At 38.5% G+C, this 27,287-nt stretch overlaps 1 protein-coding gene across 3 annotated transcripts in view; it reads right to left on the reverse strand.

Moving 5' to 3' along the window:
* Window positions 1-27,287, reverse strand: part of zfpm1 (zinc finger protein, FOG family member 1) — an 83,242-nt gene that overhangs the window by 24,752 nt on the left and 31,203 nt on the right. For 2 of the 3 annotated variants that reach the window (XM_066685353.1, XM_066685352.1), the window contains exons 2-3: window positions 18,167-18,310; window positions 11,367-11,516 (exon numbers count right to left, since the gene is read on the reverse strand). In XM_066685353.1, the coding sequence (XP_066541450.1) occupies window positions 11,367-11,516; window positions 18,167-18,310 (294 nt within the window). The remainder of the gene's footprint in view (window positions 1-11,366; window positions 11,517-18,166; window positions 18,311-27,287) is intronic. The other variant, XM_066685354.1, reaches the window with a different exon arrangement.

Here is a 27,287-nt window from a genome sequence, read left to right on the forward strand (position 1 = left end):
GGTACTGTATCTATCAACTCATGAGATAGAACTGGATATGTGTGCTCTCTTCCAGGGTGCTAAGGTGTTCAGTGGTGTTGCCTTAGCAACAATTTGAAAAGAAGTAGTGGGTTGGCCTCACATGTTTTGACCATTAAGCACTATGTATTATGCTGGTGCCCTGTCCAGTGTGTGTTCCTGCCTTGAGCTCAAATATTCTGTGTCACCACAAACCTGATCGGGGTGAAGCAATTACAGAAGTGGGATGCTTTCTATGCTTTCTATACATTCTATAAATTTGTACTTAACAAAGACATGTCCTTATAATGCTGACATAATTGGAAATTAAATATTTATTAACCAATATGGTAATATAATATTAGCAACTTTAAAATGACTACATTTATTGACTACATTCAAAAATTAATAAATAAAATTGCTAATATCAATTTGCCAAACCGGATAATGTTTTTTTTTCCTTGAAGTGAATTGTTAAAAGTTTCTCACATATTTAAATATCTATTACTTCATTTAAACCGAAATTACTTTTCCAAAAAAAGTTACGGTTACAAATCTCCCCTCTATCTCCTGGTTCCATGAAAATGTGAGACCTTTTAAATAGTGGTTGTTGTTGTTATACTTGTTCTCGTCGCTTTCACAAGAGCTTCATCTCCTACTCTCATTGGTTATGTGTTTATTTCTCCCTCTGCTTTCAACAAGATTTAGTCCTGATAACCTGGCTAAAATCCAGTGTAGTTGTAGTAAAATTGGTAGTTATTTTACACACGATCACCCATGTATGCAAATTCTGTATAATGTGTATAACGTATTGTAGGTCAATACATTAAAACACTTATCATCTATGATACGGTCTAAGCAGTTGAATGGATCCAGGATGACTTTATTCTGTCAAACAGTAATATTAGTCATTAAATAAAATGTATATATAATATTAATAAATAAAAATAGGCCATGTTAAATAGCTTAATATAATATAGATTTCTAGAAACTTATTTTGAAAAAAATAATTATTATATACTTACATTTTTGTGTGTGTGACACCTCTACCATGTGAAATAAACTAAAACCCACATATTTTACATTCATCTACTTATTTAACAACTTAGTAGAGAACTGTAAAATATTTAGTTTAGATTATGAAGTTGTATTATGATATTTTATACCTATTTTATACAGGGAAAGGGGTTAAGAAAGGAGTTATTTTTTATTACATTTTAATCCTGGACATAAGAAGTAAAAAGAAAAAAATGGAATATGTGCATTATTTCTCCTTTTAACAGTGTGTTTGGTAACTGTTTAGGTGTAATTTTGAAATGTGTGCAGCACAACTCTTCAGCAGTAATTGTGTGTACACGTGTATGCGGTGTCTCTCTCTCTCCCTCACTCTCTCTCACACTCTCTCCCTCCCTCCCTCCCTCCCTCTCCCAGTCCTCCACCACTGTTACCCTTTCATAAATTGAAAGTGGAGACCTTCCAGAAACTCCTCCTGATAATCACACATAAATTAATTAGAAAATGTTTCTTGACATTCTCGCTGCATAGACAGGGTAAAAAGACTCCGGCAAAGCCACAAAATTAATTGTACGGTATGTGACTTCGATAATTAATTCAATAATTATTTCATGTCTACTTTAGCAACTCCTTCTGGCTTTAAAAAGGACATTTTAATGATAGCAGCAAGTGAATTTACAATTTGTAGAAAAAAAAGGACAAAATGTCACTCTAAAGCCACAGCACTATAGTTTAAATGTGGCTTAAAATGTATCAATTAATTAGATATGATGGTAGATATTATCAGTGATAATATAAAATGCTGTACATATCAGCCGTTTCAAAAAGGGGATGAGAGAAATGATGTAATATAAAAGAAACCAAGTTATCCAAATTCCACATAGTTACTGAGTAAAGAAGCCAGTCAACATTTCATGCACAACATCATTAAAATAAAATAACTGTTCATTAAAATAATTACAGTAAATATTTATTACTTCACCCTTTGATTGTTGCATACTGATAAGAGTGTTAGATGTGCAACATCATTCAGCAGATCTTCGGTTATAAACCCTACACTGCACCCCGCACACCCACACACATTGTAATTCCACGAAAACAACCTGTGGAAGAAAAACAGCCCGAGGACTGAAACATTTATACTTCATTTACTTTAAACACACACCAAACCTGTCAGGCATCAAATATGATGGAGTTTAACCACATTGAACAAGTGAAAGTGAGCTTGCCATTAAACAACAAACTGAACATCATTCAGACATTCCACCACTATATAGTTTTAAAAAATAAACTTTCTGCATATTTTTGCAATTATCACATGTTGTCAACTTACTGACACTTTTTGCAGCATCATTTAAAAGAATGGATTTGTATTTTTACACCTGGTGTTTGCTGGCCTTTATGCTTTACAGTTCAGGGACTTCTGTATGATACTAAAAATAATGATGATGGCATATCTTCCACTAAATATTGCAGTACGAAAACTTATTTATATGCACATGGTGACACATGGTGACCCTCCCACTAGGAATAAACAATGTAAGTAAATACGTAAGTAAATAAATAAATATTAGTGTATTACATATAACATCTCGTCCCCTGAGGTTTGACACGAATTGATAGATCAACCCAGAAGGCACTGTAAAAAAAAAATCTACTCTGGCCTATGAACATAATAAATTTTCTTCAACATTAAAGAGGACTAATGTCCTTTCCATAATGAAACATGCAGTTTTTGTGAATTAAAGAGGTTTTCTATGATAGGCACAGAAAAAGCATAGCTTAATTTTTCTGTGCAATTATTATATTGTCTACCTCTGCCTACAACATTTCACTAGCAGTTTCTGTGTTTTGCCAACTTTACCCACATTTTCACACACACACACATAAACACACTTAGTGGGAAGCTGGTGGTAGAGAGATAGAAGGCTGGAGGGAGGAAAGACAAACCGAAACATGGAGCAGGAAGGGACAGGAAGTGGCAGGAAAAGCTCCAGGCATCTGATAGGGCCGCAATCGAAGTGGCAGTGTCCTGCCTGCCGCCACCAGCGTCCAGGCCACATGGTGCAGTCGGGCCGATAGTGGTGGGACAGCAGTGAGAAATGCCGCTCTAGATTACACCTCCCCACACCTCTCAATCATCAGCACGGCCAGAGAGTGACACGGAGAGAGAGAGCAGTGAGGGATAAGAGCAGGCTATCTCCTACATTAAACACATAACTTTCCTACACAGTCAATCATTGCACGGACAACCTATACACTGTACTTGCACACACAAACGAACCCTCTCCATCCGCTCACAGAGATATCACCAAACACTCACTGGGTTTCCTGTGACATATATTAAACTGTCGTTACACTTTACTTTCAACCACCTTCATCCCACATTCAACCGCACTACACTACAGTACACTGCAGGTGTGTGGGGAACCTGGGCCAAAACAGGAGAATTATTCACTCTTAAGACACACAATATCCAAACATTACAGCAATTACAGAAGTAAATCTGCATGCTTTGAAGTCATCAGTCATGATATTAACTACCACCAATAATTATTACACTATCCCACTGCTTATAATGAAAGTATATTCAAAGTAAAGTGCTTTAAACTAAAACCTAGCCTGTGGATGTTCTAAGACATATTTAATCAATAATAAACACACTACCAGGCAAAGCTTTAGAATCAACTGATCACATTAGCTAAACTCCAAAACTTATATGATATATTACTGATATTAATGAACTTATTGATATTTTTGGAATGTGCCCTGTGCAGCTGGTTTCAGAAAGTTTCTGCAGTCATTGTTGTGGTGTTTAAAATCATTTCTTGTGATTTTAACTTTCCTGTTACTCTTAGCTTCATGTTGGAAGTTCATTATTGCTTCTCATATTTCATTTTTCTAAAGATACAAGGTTTGAATTCCCACATCAATGATATACTCCCCGACCAGAGAGAAATGGTGGCATGTATAAAAGATGAGGGAAAAAAAAGGGCAAACAAACAGTGTTTTATCAGAAAAACTGAACCTACAAATCCTGGACAGGGGTGTAGAGAGAGAGAGAGAGAGAGAGAGAGAGAGAGAGAGAGAGAGAGAGAGAGAGAGAGAGAGAGAGATTGAGATTGAGATTGTACTGTTACTGTACTTCATTGTGGGTTGACCTGGCACTTTTGTGTGAGAAGTGTATTTTGGGGTAACAATATATTCAGGTGTTTGTGTGTGTACCCAGAGAGAGAGAGAGAGAGAGAGAGAGAGAGAGAGAGAGAGAGAGAGAGAGAGAGAGAGAGAGAGAGAAAGAAAGAGAGAGAGAGAGAGAGAGAAAGAAAGAAAGAAAGAAAGAAAGAAAGAGAGACAGAGAGAGGGACACACAGAGAGAGAGAGAGAGACAGAGAGAGAGGGAGAGAGAGAGAGAGTCGACGGGAGTTAACGGTCTGACGCTGAGCCGGCTCTGCTGAAGCCCAGATAACAGCTCCGTCTGAGCCCCTCACACACCGCCGCACAACCACAGCCACATCTCAGGAACAAATAAAGACAGATTGCAGAAAAGCAGATGATAAACGCAACAACTAACTGAAAACCATCAACTTCCCACAGCGCTGCCATGGAACATTAGTGCTGTCATTTTAAAAACATGTTTCTGCTGCCAAGACACATTCACTCCCACGCACCCATTAAAAAGAGAATGAAAAAAAAAAGTGCTGGTAACTTGCCTGCACTCACTTTTTTCCCTTTCCCACCTACCTCAACAGATCTCTGATCTACCACACTCTGCCTTTCACAAAAGACGGAAATCATGTCACCGTCTTAATCAGCACTCTCTCTCTCCCTCTCTCCCTTTTCTTAAATCTCTCTCTTCTCTTTTTGTTCTTTCTTCTCTCTCTTTTTTTAGGGACAATAGAGACAAATGTGGACAGAAAAATCCAAAACATTTAACCACTTAAAATGTTCATGAGTGAGTCCAGAGCCTGCCTCAACATTAAAACAACTACAAACTAAACTTCTCGCTCTGAAAAATCTAATGCAAATTCTAATCAAATCTAAATTCAGGTCATTTGGTCCATTTCTGTTGAAGAACAGAAATGGACCAAAATGATACGTATTTATAGCAAACCTGCGCATAAGCTTCCAAGATGTTCTGAAGTGCTGAAGAGCTTACACTGTCCACCTGTAAACAACTGGATGCTGGATGTGCCCAGTACATGTTGTTTAAAAACAAATAAGCCTAAATCTTTTTACAGACAATTTTATAAAATTTTATAAGATCTCAACTCCTCCTTCGAGCTCACAAAACCTCCAGAAGTCTCACTGTAAATGCTAAGTAATAATGCTAATAATTCTACGTTTTTATATCTGAATATGTAATATGTATACGTAAAGATGCGTTGAAGAGGATAAAGTCTGAGTGTAAACCACTTCTCTAACATTTTTCATTATTTAATCACCACAGCTGTTCTTTAAAATCTATAAACATTTCAAACAGAATGGGACAACAGAAATGGACCAAAATGACCTGACGTTACCAGAATTTCCATTAGATTAGAATTTCCATTAGATTTTTCCTTCTCCTGAAATCTTACCACTTAGGAGGGTTGGTTTGTTTCTTGGCAGAGAGCGTATTTCACAGATCACTGTAAAGATAACCATACACTTCTGTGGATGTTGGGTGAAACCACTGGAAATCCATATCTTTTTTTGTTGAACATAAACATGTCAAACCTGTCATCACTCAAAGCCACAAATCTACATCTAAATGAATCAAGGAAGCTTGTTTGTTTTTTCACATGCAAATCCTTCACTAAAAACTGTTAGTCAAGAACTTGCCATGGAAAAATGTCACTTTGAGTGAAAGTGATAGCCATCTGAAGCATTTGAATAACGCATCCTCAACCAGGTGTCCCTCAATTTATCAAGGTTTGGAAATTATAATAACGTTTTTGTAACAAATCTTCTGGAATAATATTATTTTGGGGACAAAAAACTGATGTCAATTATATCTGCTTCGGTACATTCAAAACGCTGCTATCAATCTATCGTAAAAGAACAATAGTGCCGTTGAACCCCGTGACTACAGAGAGAGCGCTAAACACTGAAAACAGGAGGAAAAAAGATCTTTGCCTCTCGTGTCCTTGAACTGAGAAGGATGGGCAGATGCAAATAACCTGAGGTAGGAAGCCTTTGAATTGACTTTGAAATGTGGAGCAGAATTGGACATTGTATCCACACACAGCGCAGAGATCAGAGGCTCAGCGATTCTGCAGAGAAACAATAGAGACAGGAGGAAGACTGAATGACACTCCAGTACATTCTGCTTCTTCACTCGAGTGTTGTAGACTGTGTCAGATAAAGGCTACACATTGCTCTCCCTATTGTCTCCCTGAGCACAATACAAATATGTTCATTAAACACTTACTGGTGTGCAATTACTACCCATGAGGTAAATTAAAAGGCAAATGATTAGCAAATCACTTGATTGAACAGATATTTTGGAATTTGCATCTGAAACAATCAGGAAAAACTTAGGAAAAACATTTAAAATGAAAATCTACCATAGGTTTTTAATTCCCTGTGATTATCTTTTTCTTCTTTTAAATACCTAAAGCTCACAGTGAGACATAGCGGTATCAACATCACATTTAAATCACAATCACACTTTTCAGTAACAATATAAGATCACCTCCTAGAAGGGCATCAGTTATTAATTCTTACTGCTGATTGTGGATACTGTAGAGTGAAATTAGAGTTGGCCCACTGTGTTAAACGTCCTACCCTGGGACCAGGACATTTATTAGTCACAATATAAATAACTATATAAACACATTTCATTTTTATTTTATCTTTGATTACCCCGAAAAAATCCTGTCTATTTCAATAAAGTGAAACCATCAAATTACAGAATAACCTGTTGTTTAAAATATTATTTAAATTATGCTGTGACACTTTGGTTGAGCTGTAGCATCATCATTCAAATACAGTGTGACTTTACTTGTACTGAACTACCAAAACGGGATAAATTACTTTATAAAAACTAGCTAATTGCTGATTGTTTTCTTGTGCAAACATCAGCCAAATGTAATTGTTTCACTAATGTGCACAGAATACTTATTCTTTCTACCAATTGGGTGCTGTGGGTTCCTAAAGAAGAGCTTATGTGGTCTGTGGCTAGCTCATCTACCTGATGCATTCCCTTAAAAATATATGTACATTAATCTGTGAGAGATTAGAAAACAGGGTGAAAAATATTCATTACGTTTACAATGAAAAGCCATTATGTAGCGCCAGCTGACCAATGTACGCTGCTCCAAATTCAGTTTTAGGATTTCCATTTGCCAGACATTGCTTTCTTTCCCCTCTCTCCTTTTTTTTCCCACTCCGTCTGTAGCCCTCTCTCCCCCACCTCCCCTCGCTCTCTCTGCACAGTGCTGATATGTTTTTAATTTGCAGGAGCTCAGGACTCTTCAGGAGGCCTATGCAGATTTGCCGGCGTCTCTGCTGACAGTGGCAAACCTGGTCCGCACCTCGGCACCTATCAGGCCCCCTCCAGCCCACTCATCAATGCCACCTCCAGCTCCCCCAAATAAATTATCAGCATTTAAATGCCATTGATAATATGCATATAGCGCTTCCCTCGATCCTCTATAATTAAATATGATAAAACCCCACCACGCAGAGTAAATAAGAATAATCATTATTATCGTCGCCATTATAATGTTTTATTGCTGTAATTTGAATAACTGCTGTGGATAAAGAAGTGTGTGTGTGTGTTTGTGTTGGGGGTGCTGGCAAAAATGTTGAATGCTCAGCTAAGTTTACTTCCAGTTTCAGCGAGCGAGAGCATGCAAAAGAGAAAGAGAGAGAGAGAGAGAGAGAGAGAGAGAGAGAGAAAGAAAGAGAGAGAGAGAGAGAGAGAGAGAGAGAGAGAGAGAGAGAGAAGGCAGAAAGTGAGTGAGAGATCTGAGAGAGGGAGACAGAGAGGTGGGAGATGGAGATGGTGAGAGAGAGAGAGAGAGAGAGAGAGAGAGAGAGAGAGAGAAGGCAGAAAGTGAGTGAGAGAGAGAGAGAGAGAGAGAGAGAGAGAGAGAGAGAGAGAGAAGGCAGAAAGTGAGTGAGAGAGAGAGAGAGAGAGAGAGAGAGAGAGCGCAGAGAGAGGCTAGAGCGACAGTCAGGCAGCTAGAAGGGATTACTGTGATGGCCATTTGCATATCAAGAATTTTAAGCACAGAGGAAAATATCAAACCCTCCAGCCAGCAAGGTCATTCTGAAGATAATTTTTTTTTTCTTCATAATTTATTTTGCATATCATGCAGCAGGACACGTTATAGATTAAAAAGCTGCTACGCCATATCAACCCATTCCTGACACTTGAGCCTAGCCACCGCCTATCATTCCCTTTAATACAACCCCACCCTAATAAGAAACATTTCAGCAAAGATACAGCCACAGTTAACCAAATACATAAGCAATCAACAGCCCTGCTGATTAAGAGCGCTACCAATTAAGAGCTGTGGACTTCTCCGAACTCAGATCCTCAGCAGATTACAGCAGGAAAGCAAAGTGTTTGGCAGCTGTTGCCATTTTAATTCAACACCACATTAAGCATATAATATTTATTAGCAACGTTTTTAAGCATTTTAATCCACATTGCTATATTTTACCCAAATATATCTCCGACTCATTCATTCATTCATTCATTGTCTGTAACCGCTTATCCAATTCAATATGCCTGAAATTAAGGCTGAAATATATGGTTATATTTTAATGGATATTTGTCACAGTTTATTTAATATAAATGTATGCCGTATGACACATAATATTAATTCCCATTCAGGCTGAAGTTGCAAGGAGTGTTTCAGTCTGTATTACCTTTTGAATGTGAAATTATAAAGAGCAGGATTCAAAAGGATACTAAAATATATGTTGTGAAATGCAGGAAAATTACTTAGAAATAAAAGTCAAATCATTAATCCACTAATCGTCATAAATGAAACCTTTATATTAGTGTTCATAAATGAAAGCAGAAATGAAAAATGAGTCATCACTAGCCATTCTATTACATAAAAGAAGTTACTTATTATCATTACAGGGAGGACCACATTAAAAAACACTAAACACCTGCAGTGGTTTTCATCAACACAATCGTCTACAAAGACATAACTGTCATGATTATCGGCGCTGAGAAATGAAGGATAGAAATCAAGGACAAGCACCTGCTTCAAACAGCCTGGACAGATGATGAGAGAGAGAGAGAGAGAGAGAGAGAGAGAGAGAGAGAGAGAGAGAGAGAGAGAGAATCGATGTAAAAATGCAAATAAAGAAAAGTGAAGTCTACAAGGGAACAGCAGAACATGGCAATGTTAGGTTATGGAGGAGGGCTTGGCCACTGTCTGGCCTTTGAGGTCAGGTCCAGCAGAAGGCGACCTCATCAGATATGGCCAGATCTTTCCTACTCCTGTCTCTGAAGAGGAATACCTCAAAATTAAAGTGAGAGATGAGGGGAGGGCTAACATGGGTCCATGGCACCCTTTTCCACGCATTCAAAAGGCTTGTTGGAAAAGGCTGATAGAGAACAAACCAGTGTATGAACAAGCCTGCGTTCACTACCTGACATTCAGGAAAACAGAAGAAAAATATCAAGAATGAAGGGGGTTTTGCCTGTGTGTGTGTGTGTGTACATGTTAGTGGTGATGGAGAGACTGGTGTCGGGAGTTCTGGGGGGAGGGGGGTAAGTGGGTGTTGGATTGGTTGGAAGGACGGGGGTGGGGGTGGGGAGGGGGGGCAGTGACGATAAGAGAAAAATTCAGACCGGTCAAAGTTTCCCTTTTGCCAATCGTGCTCCTGATAAAGGCAGCGTCTGCTCCAGTAGTGATAGAAGGGCTATCTCTCTCCTGCTCCCCCTCTCTCTCCCTCTCTCCTGTTCTCTCTCTCCCTCTCTCGACTGTTAGTTTGTGAGGAAGACGGGAGAAAAAAAGCCTATCACACTCCCATCACCAGCACAGCCATCAAGCAGCAACCACACAGCAATTAATATCGTTCCAATTACTGTTAAAAGGACAGGCTGGGACACGGTGATAATAAACACATCCTCAACATGAAGAACTAAAACACACACACAAACACACACACACAATTATTTAAAAATATATGTGAAAGAACTGATATTCTGCACTCATACTGACCAATAAAAAAATATGCAGCAAGTTCTAATCACGTAAAAAGGAACCTAATCTCCCTTATGAATTCAATCTCGAGGACAAACAAAACAAGCAAAACTGAGTTTGACAGACTCCAAAAAACGAACGGCAATCTCAATCTGAATAACACATGAGAATCTTATATTGCAGCTGAACACATGCATATGCTAATGGTCTGATGTTTTCTGTATACATTACCCACCATCTGAGGCTGAAAGGGAATTTTTAACTCAGGGCAACAAAGGACAGTGAAGCAATCATGAGCATTAGGACCATGCCTTTACTGTGATATTCAGTTTATCTGACTTATCTTGCTTCAAATCAAGTGGATGCTGTTTAGAGGCATACAACTCCCATCTCTATTTCTCGCCCAGACTATTAGAAAATGAAATCATTTCATGAACTCTAATCTTGCGGGTTCTACTGCATCATTTGGCACTAAATCATTGTGTTACACACTGGACAGCTAAGCCTGGACAGATCTTCATCATTGCTGTTCATGTTTAAAATGCAGATTACAGATAATATGTAATAATAAAGCTTTAAAGCAGACATAGATATTTGGTTATTGTTGTATCGCTTTCTACTTTCTGTTAATAAGAATATGATCTCAGCGCATGTGTGTGTGTGTGTGTTAGAGATATATGCACTTATAGGGGGGGACATAGTGCACCTAATTAAAGGGGACATGTGAATATTTGCACAGTGATAGAAACACCATAATAAAGCTCAGATTTTTCACACTTATTCATTCCACTCATGCCCACTCAACAACTCCTCTGGTGGCAGATTTTAAATGTGTTTAAGGGCACCATAATCAAATCTAGCGAGACAGTAGGTTCAGGAGGGTTCAAGTTTGTCTGAAGTGTGTCAGCCATCGCTCTTACCTGAGAAGTTACACTAGATTTGCTTTGCATGTGTTTGAGGTGTACCAAAATAGATCATGGAAATAGATACGATTCACAAGCTTTACCTACCAACCTTCAGCACTTGACTATGTATGGTATGTTAAATTCCCTGTTAAGTGTATAACAACAAATATACTAAAAAGAAAAAAGGAAGTGATCATTTTATGACTTTTTGTAAAGAGACTGTACACTGTGAGTCATTCACCATTTGAGGCCATAAAACAGAGACAGGTTTTAGTAAACGGGCAGGAAAACTGACCTGGCCCATTCCAGCTAGACTCCACTTCCTCCTCCTCCTCCTCCTCCTCCTCCTCTTTCATCTGCTCCTCTTCTTCACTGCTGTGCTTCCGCCCCTTCTCATCTTCCTCACCTGGGTCTGGTGTTCCTGGAGACTTGTGTGTTGTGGGTTCTGTTAAAACAGGATAGAAAAGATTTAAAAGGAAAATTTTGATCCATTAGAGATTAAGGGAACCAAAAAACACCAAAAAGAAAACAACCTCATGCTGATGTTTAACCTACTGTTTGATCAAGAAGTTAAACCTTTTATACTCCAAAGGCTCCATTTGAATTCCTCACTTTGTCAAGTTGCACAGTTTTGTAGAAATTATTTTCCTTTTGTAGAAAGATCTTTAGTAGTTAATCAGTACGTCTCACATTTAACTGAGTGGTCAAAAGGGAACCAATTTTGTATAGTTACACCTTTAATGACCATGAAATGATAATCCACATCAAAATGTGAAATTTAATGAGATTTCTATATTCAGTGACCGATTTCTGCCACATGGCTGACAGATTTGAAAATCTGAAAATAAATAAATAAAGAGCTTCAGGCTTGTGCTCAGACAGGTTACAAAAGCATATGAACCAAAAGGATACTGACCTCTCAGGTATGGGTTAAGGACTAAAATGAGCATGAACAGGCTCAAGACACTGCATGTACAATATTTGCATTAATTAAATCTGTTAGAAGAACACTTCTAATCATGTGCACTTAGTCCTGCACAAGTGTGTGTGTGTGTGTGTGTGTGTGTGTGTATGTGTGTGTGTGTGTGTGTGTGTATGTGTGTGTGTGTGTGTGTGTGTGTGTGTGTGTGTGTGTGTGCGTATACCTACAGACATCGTCCTACCCCCTCAACTACATAGAGTTTCTTTACGTGTGTGGCGGCTGCTGTCTGATGATCAAAGTCAGTTGAAAGAGAAGTCTTCACACAGCAGTAACCCAACACCCCAACACACTTGCAGACCCTTTTGATTTACGGAGCGAAAAAGCTGAAGAAAGGCCCTTCTAACAGGCCCTAAGTGTGTGCCTTTCATTAAAGCAAATCCCTGTCATCAGTGTGAGAGCCTCAGTGCATCTCTCACTCATTGATGAAGGCGATTAGTAAGTCCCTCTGAACAAAATGATCACCTTGCTGATAGGAGTCAGTCTCTGTCTCTCTCTCTCACACAGAGAGAGAGAGAGAGAGAGAGAGAGAGAGAGGGAGAGAGAGAGAGAGAGGGCACACCTCAGAACTCAGACACATCTCAGTAAAAACTCTCATCCCTTCTCTGGAATATAAAAACATGAGAGATGACGATCTGCTGTGTGTGTATTTAGGAGAGATTCCAGATTGTGTTAGATTATCTGCTAAATATGTTCACAGCCATCACACCCTGAGAGCCCCACACTGCACTAAACCAATGACACATACTCATCAGAGTCCTATACGTACTAAATGTAAAAGATTATTTATTTATTTATTTATTTATATTTTATATTTTTTTTTGTTTTGGCAACAATTGTTATTTACAGTTTATGCCAATGAACTGTGCGAGTGTGTGTGTGTGTGTGAGAGAGAGAGAGAGAGAGAGAGAGAGAGAGAGAGAGAGAGAGAGAGAGAGAGAGAGAGAAAGAGAGAGAGAGAGAGGGAGAGGGAGAGATAGAGAAAGAGAGAGGGAGAGAGAGGGAGAGGGAGAGATAGAGAAAGAGAGAGAGAGAGAGGGAGAGGGAGAGATAGAGAGAGAGAGAGAGAGAGATCCAACATAGTACCAACACAGAAACATCTGATACTCTTTTGACAAAGATCCATGCTCCCACCCCTACCCACCCTCTCCCTCAATCTTGGGGCAAGCGTCTCTAAACTTTAATACTCAGCCAAATATAACAAGAATCCATTAGGATCATTCAATGAAATGAGATTTCATTCAAAATTCATACAACACTGAATTTATACAAAATTATAAAATACACTGAATACATAAAAATAAATGTGAGATATTTACACAGCTGTAAACTGTCAGTGGTGTTCCTTCCTGCTCCTGTTTTATTCCTATTATTTAATTTCTATATGTTTCTTGTTCTCTTTGAGTGGTTTGTGTATGTTTACCTAGCCATATGTTTGTTTCGTCATCTTCTCGTTAACCTGTTGCCACTCCCTTGTCAGGTGTTCCCTATTACTGTTTCCCAGGTGTTTGTCTTTAGCTCATATATTTAGGTGTGTATCTCTAAGACGTCACTGTCCTACTAGGTGAAGTGTCTGGTGTGTTTCCTTGTAATTATTGTATGTACATTTCTGATAAAATAATCCTCCTTGTATCGCCCACTCGTTACAAACTCGTTAAACTCAAAACAATGAAGTTTTTAATGCGGGATATATATGTCAGTAATAGCACAGAAATTAGATTTAGTCCATATTTTAGCACAAAATTAATGTAAAAACTATTATTACACACATCCAGTCTTTCATTTTTTTTTCTTTCTCATTATCTGTTTGTTGATAATAGGCATTTTTACAGGACTTGCCCATTTGAAACCATATTACACATTTACAGATGATCTGACGTCACAATACATCCTTTAATATCAAATCAAATAATCCGAAACTGATCTAAGTGAATCACCAGTTTCAGATTGATGCATGACAATGTTTTTTGATGCTCTTCTGTCTTTTCCTCTTTCCCCAAGCCCCTCTTCCCAGCCTCCACACCCTGTCACCCCCCCCCCCAACCCCCCCAAAAAAAAGCAGCTCATCTTGGTGCACAAAGGCCATGTTTACCTTCGCATTCCCACGGCGATAAAACAGCGATAGCTGCCGATCGATACAGACCATAAACGTCAGCCTCTGTGACGCAGTCAGGCCAGCTATTATTAATGTAACAGACGGGAGATTAGATCTGCATCGTCAAATAAACCTCTCTCTCGCACACACATACACATTCTCCCAGGGACCATCTTGTCCACCTAAACCCCTCTCTAACACACATGCACCCTCCCACACACACACACACACACACACACACACACACACACACGCTCAGTCCCTGTCCCAGAGCATGGCGCCCTTATGATGCAGCCCTCCTCCCAGTCTAAACAGTCCTATTATTTTCAGCTATAAATCACGTTGAATGGCACATTGATTTTATCCTGCAGCGCTCAGCTGGGGTAGTGGAGCTGGAGCCACAGTTATTGCATTTAATATTATCAATATTATCTCCCATATCATCTGAGCAGAGACGGCAGGTATCGGGAAAGGATGCGGGTGGGGGCTTTTCTGGCACCAGTCTTGCTCCTCAACCTGTTCTGCCCCCCAACAACACACACACACACAGACACACACAGACACACACAGACACACACAGCCAAACAACATATCTTCATCTGATAAGAGCAACTTCCTCTGTCACACCTGGAGGGCAAAGTCACCCAACTAGCTTCAGTACATCGCACAAGCCTCAATTTTCACTCATTGCTCATAAAGCTGGTCCTTTTTCACTTACTGCTGCAAACTTCACACCCATGCGTGCTACAAGAACAGAGGGTCAAGCTCCTCTCCTGGGAGTACACATTGTGTGTGTGTGTGTGTGTGTGTGTGTGTGTGTGTGTGGGTGTGTGTGTGGGTGTGTGCGTGTGTGTGAGTGTGGGTGGGTGCGAACATGAATGTATGTGCGACTTTAGACGTATGTTTATAATTTTATCAGGATATTTTCGATTTTTTGGTAGCAGACTTGCTTCCAGAGCTTTTTCAAAACATACCCACGGGGATATTTCCACACCTGCAAAGTCTTTAAACTATCTAAGGTTGCTTTTTCTGTTTCTTACAATCCAAGTAATACCAAACAAATTTGATGGGGTCTGAGCTGGAGAGTGACCATTCCACTGTTCTAAGATTAACAGCAGCTACTGTTAATGCACTGTATATGCACTTTTTTTTCAGTAACTTAGAGTGGAAGGTTTTTAATGGGGGACGAATGGAAAGACACACCTCTGGATTATACTCTGAATACACATGGGACATTTGTATAACCACATGTCCTGATATTGTATTAACTCATGTATATCAGAACTCAGCCAAGTTTTGACATGGAGTATTTGCTCTTGGAATGTGCTTTGAAGACAGGGTCACTCGTTACAAACTAAAACAGGCTGAACAGCACTTTGAAGATGGCCTCCTCTGCAAATCTAACTCTTAATAATGAAGCTCTCCCCTTTGCCCATAAAAATTACTCTCAGTATAAAGTCCATCCTTACAGAAGGCATTAAGAATTTACTCCATTTACGACAGGAATAACATCCAAATGTAAGCATTCTGTTGTCTGCATGCATTCAAAAATTCCATAATTCAAATACACCTATAAATCTTGATATGACAGATGTGTTTATTTAATAGAGACATAACTATTCAATAGAGACATAATCCTGCTCATTAAACAACAAAACCATAGCAGGAATTCAGCAGTCCATGTTCTTCTTTGTACTGGACGGCTGACCACTACACTGTTCTACCCGTCTGCCAGTCACAAAGGTTCATATAAACAGTGTTAATCTATGTAATACAGGTGGTTGGTGGGGGTTGAGCAGCACTGCGTATCCTGTGACTGGTCAAGTGTTTTTCTGAGGTGGTTATCAGCCGGTTATCGCCTGTGTCTTTCTCTCCCAGATGGTGGATAAGGGAGCTGGCCTTTATTAGCCAGTGCTGGCCTGATAAAGACCTGGTATTGATCGCAGGTTGAAAGAGCAGGTTCGTCAAACACGGCTGATTTACAGAAGCCTGATAATAGCAGCTCAGAGCAACAGAGGAGCCCATGAGAGAGAGAGAGAGAGAGAGAGAGAGAGAGAGAGAGAGAGAGAGAGAGAGAGAGAGAGAGAGAGTGTAAGTGTGAATGTGGGAGAGAGATATGCACAATACTGTGACGTGGCCCTTTTCTTCTTATAGCAATAGAGAACGCTGACAAGAATCAATCTCACAGACTTTGGCACAGGAGATACAAATACACTCTTCCATTTCAAATCTTCCTTCTGCCACAAATAAACATATAATGTAAAATTATAAGGTGTTCTCAGGCTAACATCACTTTTGCATTCAAGCTCACACACACACACTCACACACGCAAAAAAAATGAGGATCATCTTTAATCTAGCCCTGATTAGCACCTGACAGAGTTTCCATGCATTTATCAGAGCCAGTCAACGAACAGGCTCTTATCAGTGCAGCCCCAAATTTCACAAGAACAGGAATTTTCCAGATTAAGAAAAGAAAAACACGAATCTAACCTAAAACATATCATCATCAGAGTTAAGGTTAGAAAAACACAGAGACCAAGCCCTTACATTCAAACTCAGAATGCCATTTCTAAAGCACATTAAACAGAACTAAAAGGCTACATGATAAAAGTAACTCTATCTAAGGCTGGATCTGTTCATTGAACCTTTTTAATGCTACCCAAAACTGGCCACAAAATATCACAGATTTTACATAGCTTCCATGTTACCATCCAATGTTCGCTTAAAATAAAACTTCTATTTTGAGCTCTTGGGGAACTATTTTTTTTGGTTCACTAAAGGACATCTCAAACAATTCTTGATTAAAAAAAAACAAACAAAAGAAGACAACAACTTTCAAGAAACAAGAAAAATATATCCATAAACTGATAAAGGACTTTTACATTATGGGGTGGTTTCCCAGACAGGGACCAACTCTAGTCCTGGACTATATACGCCTTTAAATGAAAAATCACAAAACTGTGATTCTGTTAATTACAGGAATAGGCTTAATCACCATTTGGAAAACAACTCCCACGTGTGCTTGGAAAAAAACATAAACCTTAACTAAACGCATAGACATAAAATACAAATATACAACCTACTACTACTGTTTACTTCAAATGATTGGTCTCATTATGTATTGATTTACTGTTTACTGTAATAAGTACTGTATACTGAACATATGGATGCTATGTGCAATTTACAGATCAAAACATTTCCCGCAATCGAAATAAATCTGACGCTTTTCACTATATTTTATTAGTCTTTTGTGATTTCATCCATTATAATATTTCAGAATTTAGCAACATGCTACAGACCATGAGGCCAAAGCTCTGAGAAAACAGATGTGTGGGCCAAGTCATGTTGAGTTCAGATTTTAAAAAAATGACATGGTATTACTTCAGATTAGGGCTGTGCCATATTCTATCGTTTGCAATAATATCGTTATAATCTATATTGTGATATTAGTGATATGCTGACTTGTTTGCGTAATGATGTCATGCAGTTACCCTTATTACAGCATAAGTTCTTTACATGAGTCATTTAGCCACAGTGAAGTACAGTGGAAAGTGGCTCTGAGGTGAAGGAGTTTGCTCCAAAAATGTTGGGTGGCTTGTGTAGGTGGTTTGGTTATAAAATATCAGATGTACAATAAACCATGATATTATGTTAAAAATGAAAGAAGCCTTTAATATTATTAATGTATATCAAACACGTAATTTAATATAATTCATATTAATTTAACATTAATGTTGTTGCAAAAGTCTGTTTTTGAAATCAATACAAGTATTTTTCAGTGTTTTGTCAAATCGCCAAGAATATCATTATCGCCAATTTACCCTGAAATATTGTGATATTATTTTAGGGCAATATCACCCACCCCTACTTCAGATTGGGCTCAGGCAGCATGTACTGAGACCGTAAACATTTCTGGCTGCATCTACAGACAGATGTAATGACGCTGAAGGAGAACAACTCCCATTACTATCACTGATGACCAGCTTCTGCTTCATGTCATAATGTTTTTTTTTTTTACCTTCATTATAAAGGGGTGCAAAGGAGGGACTGGAACCATCACACTCCGCTGAGTCGTCCTGATCGGATGCCCCGCCCTCCTCTCCTGAAAGACTAACATCATCAGGTGGATTCTCCTCACCTCCATCAAGATCTCCTATAGAGCCTAGAGACAGAGAACGTAAAAGAGCATGTGTTTAAATCATCTGATTATTCATACAGTCGAGCCTTAGAGAAACTTGAAAATCAACATTATCCACTGTATTATCCACCTGTTCACCAATGAAAATCTTTCAAAATCCAAGTTTAACAGTTAAGTTTAATCTTGGTTTAAAACAATTAAAACACTGATTCAAAATGTTAAAAGTCATTGTTGTAGAAATGCTCAATATAGTTCAAATACATAAAAAAGTAAAATCGATAGATAAACAAATAAATAAATAAATAAAATAAAATAAAACAACTAACGTCAGCACTTACAACAAATGATAAAAACATATCATGCTAAGCAAGATCCCAGTGTGTGCACTGAGAGGGATTTAAGCTATGTGGATAGCCTGTGTTAATGATTATAAAGGATTGAGGGTATACTATAAATATAAGATTATAAAGTGCATGATTATAAAAGGAAAACCCTGATTAAGTTCCAACCCCTAATTCCCTTAAAGTGCTTTTTCTGCAGATTTAATTGGATGGAAATCCCAAAGCTTATGAACACTAGGCTAAGTGGATGTATATGTTGTATTGCACACTAGGAATGATTAATTCCCAGCTATAATAGTTTCTATTACTATTATTAGCATTGTAGCTGGCCATATATTTTTTCAAACTTACAAGATGTTTTAAATGCCCATAAACCTACAGAAAAAAAATTGGATTGTCTAATTGTAACTGTTTAAAATCTTTATAGTTAACATGATGTTGTTAATAAAAATGAGAACAAAACACATTCCCCAACAAAAAGATAAATAGCTTTCTATAATTTCACCACACTAAGATCACGTAAAGCTCATCATGGCTTGTATAATAACCACTGCCAAAGGATTTTTTAAAAAAGTTACCGTGCAAATCAAGTCTATTCTTTGCTATTCTAATGCAGTGCATGAGCAAGCAACTCGCTGGACGAATGCATTACTCCCGAGTGGATACCTTGACAGTCTGCATGTTAATTCATCCCACAGCCACGGCTATTATTCCAATGAGGATTAAGATCTAAGCGGCTGCGGATGGTAAAGAAGGGAATCCAATCTATAAATAATAATAATTAAAAAAAAAAACAACTGCTTAACAGCATTATTGGTACCAGAGTTCCACACAACCGCTTCTCTGGGACATGGCTGCAGCGCAAAGAAAAATCTAAATTTTGACAGTGTTTGTAAATTAATTTTCATTGTGGCGAACGGGTAGGGGATTGTTCGGAGCTAAAGCCGTGACTGGAGGCGTATATATTTACACTCCTAGAACAAAGAGGCCTATAATCTATACAAAGCACACAACAATACCCGTGAATAAAGAGCCTTGTAGAAAAAGGCAAAGGCAATTTTTCTAATTCTGTTAATTTCACTTCCAAAGCAATTAAAACGTGGTGGAGATAATGCTTCGAAACAATCGCTCCCTGACAAAGTGTTTCTGTCTTTGTAAATGAAACATCTTTAGGCTAATTTCGACTTCCACGCCTGCATGGTTCACTGTAATTTCAGATAAAATTAACACAGTTAGATTTGGACCTTAATAATGAAGAGAGAAAGAGGGAAAGTAAAAAAGATCGATCCCATATGCAATATTTTTAGAATGTAGCCAGAGCCTTGGTCGATCTAATTTTCTATATCTGCGAAGACATTTTCATACAATTAATTTTCCTTTAATCATAATTGTACAAAGGGGCTTCTCTGTTTAAAAAGTCCAATTATATTACATGTTTAAATGTAAGTTTGAATTATGATTTTCTTTCCCATTACAGCTCTGACTAAATGAATCAATCGCTGCATCACTGCTTTCAGACATCAAATGGTGCAGAAAAACTTTCTGCTCTCCCTTCTTTCTTTCCTTTCATGAGCAGGCCAATCCATATCTCTCGCAGCAGGCTGGAGGAAAGGATATTACTGCACACGCTCACCACCAAGTGTAATTTGTTTGTGGTCAATTAAAAGCGAGGAGAATTGGTCCAAGGGACAAAAAGTGATATTCAGTCATCTCAAAGCAATTCCACCAGGGCTATTCATGCACTGTTATCAATTCAAGGAAAATGACACAAATGCTCTTGCCTCACAAAACAGAAATGTGCGCCACTAGTTACTGGAAACCATGACGGGTTCAAGTGTGTGTATGTGTAGTGTGTGTGTGTGTAGTGTGCCTAGTGTGTATGGCATTCACTTATTTGGTTGGTAAACTGATTTACTCTCTGCCACACACAGGCTGCAAAGGGAGCCCATATAATGAACAAACATAGCACACACAGAGCTCGACAACCTAAACAGGTATACAGCACACTGTTATTAGTGCAGAAATAATTACTGTTATAATGACTTTTAGTTTTAATAGTTGGTTTTGATAGAGAACAATCACATTTTCCAGGCCATTGTCTCAACCACTTCAGAAACTAAATAAATTCCCCTTTCAGAGAAACGAATCAAAACAAAGAGGTCTACCATAGGAGTCCTTACAACAAAGAAGCATATATTTCCCCATTTATAGGTACCTGCTTGTCCCTTATTCGCAGTAAAAGTAAGTCTTTCAGGTTAAGCAAATGTTTGAAGGGAAAAATACAGAATAACAAAGAGATGTAATGACTTAGCAATACAGTAATCCTATGACAAAGGTTTTTGACAAACATTGTTTTATACATTGTTTTGGTATGCATTGAAATTACAGTGTTTTCCATATTTTTTCTCCTAAATCACAATGTAAAGGTTAAACAAACACAGGGGACCATGCAAAATAAATCTCATTTGTTGTTGCTGTTTTCGTTTAACATGACAAACAAGCAGACTCCTTTGATTTTTCTTACAACAAACAAGCAGTTACAATTTCCACACAAAAGGATCGTTAATTATTTAAGTAACATGAAACAAACCATGTGCTATTTATGTCATATTACAGTATTAATTATAATGCGACACTGATGAAGGTGTAGCAGCAGCATGCAATTATGGTGCAAGTGAACAATACAGCTGCAGGTTATTTACATCATAAAATAAGTAAATCAGATTTACTTATTAACAATCATTTGGCTGATGGCCAATCCAAAAAAAAAAGAAATCCAACACAGTTCTAATCTTCGAACTATCACGCATCCCTTGTCTTTGCTGAATGAAGAACCAAACTGAAATTTGAATCCAAAAAATGCCATTGGAAATCTGTGTAGAGCCACACCTGTAGTATGGGTTAATACCGTGGCGCAGGGCTGGTGTGATGAAGAATGTCGTTTGAGTAAGAGAATGAAGAATGAGATAAGTAGAGCAATGAGAGACATTCTAATACATAGGCATACCCACACACACCCACAGGACTTTTGAGTCCTAACTGCCACTCGAACAGGCAGAACAAAGTGGCTGAGCTGATGAAGGAAGAGGAGATACTGCTTTATTAACTGGCCTCGTCCACATCAAACCTGTGTGCTTAGCGGCGGTGATTAAATACAGAGACAACACATCAAACCTGAGCCTGATTAAAAACACATACACACACCCGCACACACATACTCTCACACTAATCACCACATTACAAAACAGCCCAAAAGGAGGAAAAGAGCTTCACTTGTATCAAGCAATCAGGGAAACGGGGGAAGAGTACAATTTGAAGAGAGGTAGTAAGAAGAGGAAGAGTGGGCCTTTGGTGTGCAACTGTCTGTGTACGTGTAAAAGTGTGTGTGTGTGTGCGCACACTTAGACAGAAACAAACCACAGTACCTTACTTGATATTTCATGCACAAGGGGGTGCATGCATTGATCAGAGTCAAGGGCATTAAAACACTGTTAGTAATATTAATCAGGTAAAGCTGAAGGCCACACTCTACCCTTCACGCCATGTAAGCAATCATAAACTCCCCAAAGAGGCCATCAAGCAAGAGCTTGTGTTAGCTTTGATTAGCTCCTGTGATATAATATTCCTAACTGATGTGGGCACTGATCTGAAAGCCCTAAATGAGAAGATTGATCAGGGCACAAGCAGCCAGGTATAGTGGAGGTATTGATCGTGGCTGGTCAGGCTTGTGAAAATGTGCTGAAATGATTGATGAGCCGCTGGAGTGGAGGGACAGCGGCCTGGCCGGCCGTGCCGGGTGTCAGCAGTGTCGCTGGAGCTGGAGATAAGGCCCCGGCCTCAGGGCTGGTGCCTTTTACCCTGCCACAGTGTGAATGGCAGCATGGCACAACCACAACATATACACACACACACACACATTTTTACATTTTGTGGTCTGCTGCTGGTAATAACGCAAACTGACATGGGCTTTTTTCAGATTTGCATGATGCCATAATGGTAATTATATTACATATATATTCTAACAAAATTAGGAGTAGCTCTTATCTTAGAGTAGATTTTTACTCTGAAGGTGTTTGGCAATTGGCCGATTTATTTATTTATTTATGCTTAAAATATGGCAACATTAATATTTACTGTTCTTGTCACTTCAACAACACACCCACAAAACATTATTTGATAATGGACTTGAACTGTGAACCAAAATGTCGACACATCTTGCATCATTAAAAAGTGATATATTTTAAACCAATACAACTGTAAGACAATGCAATTAAAACATCATTTCTAATTCACTGTAAGAAAATTACAGACTTACAGTACCTGAATTAGTAAAATGAGCTGTGAACCTGTAAGCTCTTTAAACAGCCAGTGACTTTAATGTATCACTACAGACATACATTCAATACTATTACATTATTACATTAACCAGTATAAGTAAATAAAATGCGTAAGTTGTAATGTACAAACTTTTTCAATCAATGTTACTGGTTCCGATGCTGTGCTTACTTAAATCCATCTGAATTTATTGTGTGTTTACTGGCTCGGTCTATTTATTATTATTATTATTATTATTATTATTATTGTTATTTTGCAATTTTTCTATAATAAATGGTTCTTTATATTTCAGATTCAGATTAAGAAATACTTTATTGATCCCCATTTCTACTGTAAGTCACCATTGTGTATGTAGTTTGCACTCATCACCACTGTTCTTTTGTCTCACTGTGTACTTGTTTAAACATGAAATGCCAAAAATATTTTATTGATGGTTGCCACTTTCTGTACTGCCAAACAAGAAATCACTACAAAGGAAACATAACTAATATATACTGTAGGTGAAATGTTGCTCTCTAATAATGGGGTAAACATAAGAAGCTATGGTGCTCACTTCCCTCAGTCCTACCACCTCTGTGTTTGATGAACACGTTATAATACAGCGATGGATAATGATGATATTCGTGTGTTTGGGAATCAGAGCACTTCAAACAGACCAGTCTAGCCCTCACTGTGGGTCTGACAGCAGGACATCAAACATCAAACAGCCAGAGCCCAGGACACCGCAAAGAGGTAGGGCACGTTTAAAGGCATCCTTCTACTCCTTTATCTCTTATTCCTCCTCTCACTCTGTTTCTTTTTCCTGGACTCCTTCAAAAGCTTTTGCATTTCTTAGCTGGTTTTTCCCTTGGAATATTCCAGCATTCAGTTTTCATCTCCTCTCTCCATCCTTCCTTACGTTATGTCTTTTTTTCTCTTCTGCTGCATGCTTCAGTCTTTCCCTCCTTTTCTAACTCCTTTTCCCTCTGTGTCCCTCGCCCTCCCTTCTCTACACTCTCTCTGTTTTGTCTCTCTCTCTCTCTCTCTCTCTCTCTCTCCCTCTCTCCCTCTCTCCCTCTCTCTCGCTGACTGGAAGCGTCATTCTGTGTGGATAGCTGCGAGCCGTTCGCGGTTATCGGCTCCTGCAGACTCTCTCTGCCGGTCTGATCTGTCTCCTCTTCATTAAGCAAATACGCCGACGTGGAAATGAAAACATAATAGCTATTTGATTTCCAGCGAGATATTTTGCATATTGGTTCGAAGCTGATAGTGGAATTTCATCAAGTCGTTTTTTTTTCTTCATGCTTTAAAAATGGCATGACTGAGCTGGGCGGCTTCAGCAGGATTTCTTTACATTGCTGGGAAGAAGAGTAAGGGGGGGGGGGGTAGGTTTAAAAAAAAAAAAAAAAAAAAAATAGAAAAGCAGCAGTTCCCCAGGAAGACTACTTAAACGATTAAATATCCCCCATTCCCCCTTTTCTCTTTTTGATAACAGGGGAAGGAAAATTTAAAGAATTCACAGTGCTTTAGGTTCACTATACTAATCAGAGATAGGGGGGAGAAAATTAACTCCTTAATGAGCAGGAGTCGTCTCTGTGATAATGGGCCAGCCAGGAGAGGCGATGGGACGGGAGACAGAGGGAGAGAATGAGAAAGAAAGCTTTTAAAAAGAGGGGAAAAAAAACCTCCACAGATATTACATTCACTTGCATGGGTGAAATCTGATGCCCCCCACCACTCTGGAAATTGTTCTTTGTGTCCGCAGAGGGCAGGTGAGATTGTAGGCAGTGATATCGCTGTGGCTACAAGCTGGCCGGCATCGCCGTGGAGATGGATTGTCCTGCGTGGGGGTATTTCTCAAGGCCCTGGGAGAGAAAAACTAGCCCTGCGAACACAGATCAACGGTGCTCCTCACGGCAATCTATCAGATCCCCCTCCTCTACAGGAAAACTCTGCCTGGCAAAAACACGGCACAATTTTTCCACAAGCACACGGCACAGATAGGTTTCTACAGCTTTTCCTGTTAGGAATATCGTTTCAAATACACTTAGAGGTGTTCAATACAGCAAAAACTATTTTATCAAGGCATTTGAAAACTTCACAATACATGATACATATGATGAAATACTGAGATCACAGACACAATGCAGAGGTACAGATACATTTATAATAAACTGCTGCCAAAAACTGGGCAGGAATGCTCAAGACTAATCAAACTAAGCAGGACAAAGTAGGCACTTTTTAAATAAACATGAAGTTGCTTGTCCTTAATATGCATATTTTCACAGTAACACAATTGATCATATCACCCATCTGTATTCTCAGGAGGCATGGAATTTAGTATAGACAGAGAGCTAAGTCAGTGTAGCACCAGCTAATAACACAAACTGTCACATTTTGTTTTTCCAAAATAGAACCTGTATAAAAATCGTACCACTTTCACTCATGCTGCCAAACTAACTTTGGTGCAGAGGGCTATACCCCATCTGTCTGCTTACAGTGATACTATTTATAGATCAGTGTGTAAATTACTCTTCAGAAGCTTGATGCCCTGTACCATTCAGATGTCTGTTTCGCTACAAATGCTCCTTTTAGAACTCATCACAGCTCATTTCACATTCTTGTAAAAAGGTCCTATTTACACACACATTGACAAAATGGGCACTTATAGCAATATAATATGGGAATATTACGGGTAAAACCCTTAAAGTCTTGGTTACACTGACCATTTTCCCACACTTTACATACTGCATATTTAACAGTCCTGTTCCTGAAGTCCTCCGAAGTATGCAGATATGACAATCAGGTGAATCCATTAAAACCTGCAATAAGGCTCTTTATATGTATCACCAGGAAGAATAAACAAACTGAGGATAGATTACTGTAGTTTGAAACTACTGTGTGTTACAAATAAATAAATAAATATATAAATAAATACATACATACACTAATTTTTTCAAGATTATATATATATATATATATATATATATATATATATATATATATATATATATTTAATCTTGAAAAAGTTAGTGTTGCTTCCAAACTTTCAGGCTGCAGTGTACATCAGCACTTTCATATCAGCACATAATAGTTTAATATTGGTATCAATTTGGTATTTAAAATCTTACTGACATTTAGCACACCGACATTAATTAGCCTGTGTTCCAGGTGAGCAGACTCGTCTGTGCGTGTGCTAAGAATGCAGTTTTAATTAAAACTCACTTGATTCACTGATTTGTAGAAAGGACATGGCACTTTTTCAATCTGTTTGCTATGATTTGCCACCACTTACTTGTTCTCAAATGAATACATATAAAATGTCATTAGAACTAGACTATGCTACATAGATGTAAATTAAAATAAGAGATTCATTTTAAAACAAAATGAACAAACATCACAACAAGTGTGGAAAGTGTGGAATTAGGGTTTGGCCGTTTTGACACTAATACAGTGTACTGCAGTATTTGAAATTGTTAAGGAAAATTTCTGGTTCATGTCCGTCTATTCACTGCATACCTAGACACATCCCCACTTTTATTGGCTCACAGTAAGTAATAAAAACAAACAGCACGTGTTCTGTCTTCACTGTTTGATGATGTCACACATTCACAGGAATAATGGAAAAAACAAAATGGCTGGCTACGTTTTGGTAGCCAACTCCATGCGATTAAACATCCCCTATGCTTGCTCAGCAAGTTACTTCTCACGTTGCCCATTCTGTGAACTACCCTGGAGCGAGTAAACCTCTCTCAAACTGCTTTGTAAGCTACAAAAGTATTAATTAAACACCCCAGTCTGAGAGCTAACTGATTGGGATTAAACCTGGCTCCGCCCATTTCATAGTGCAAATAAAACTCTACATGCCCACTTCAGGGCTATTAAACTTCTTTGTCGACTGTAGTCACAGAATGATATTTAACCACATTGGAGTAGATTGTGGAGAAGGTAGAGAGAGGTTTACATGCACTGGGGTACACTACAAAGCAGACAGATCTGTCAGCTCTATCAATTCCACAGCACACTCAACCTCCTGATCTCTTCACACTGGAGGTCATGTTCAGGTCACCATCTCCACAGGTTCACAGGTTTGGTTTGACCACTCAGTAGAAAGATTTAGCAATCACACTCTTTCCTGTCTGATATAAAGCAGCATTCTCTGATATAAAACATCATTACAGTACCATGAAAACCAGACAGTGAATTCACCAAGAGAAATGACCCAGAATGATTCCCAGTTCCCTTCCCCTTAGGACTGGACAATAATTCAATATCAATATATATATTATTTATTTACAACATCTGTCACTGACTGACGTTCATTACAGGGCGATGCCATCAGTTCA

Source organism: Hoplias malabaricus, chromosome 11 (genome assembly GCF_029633855.1).
Source record: "Hoplias malabaricus isolate fHopMal1 chromosome 11, fHopMal1.hap1, whole genome shotgun sequence".
Classification (NCBI taxonomy): domain Eukaryota; kingdom Metazoa; phylum Chordata; class Actinopteri; order Characiformes; family Erythrinidae; genus Hoplias; species Hoplias malabaricus.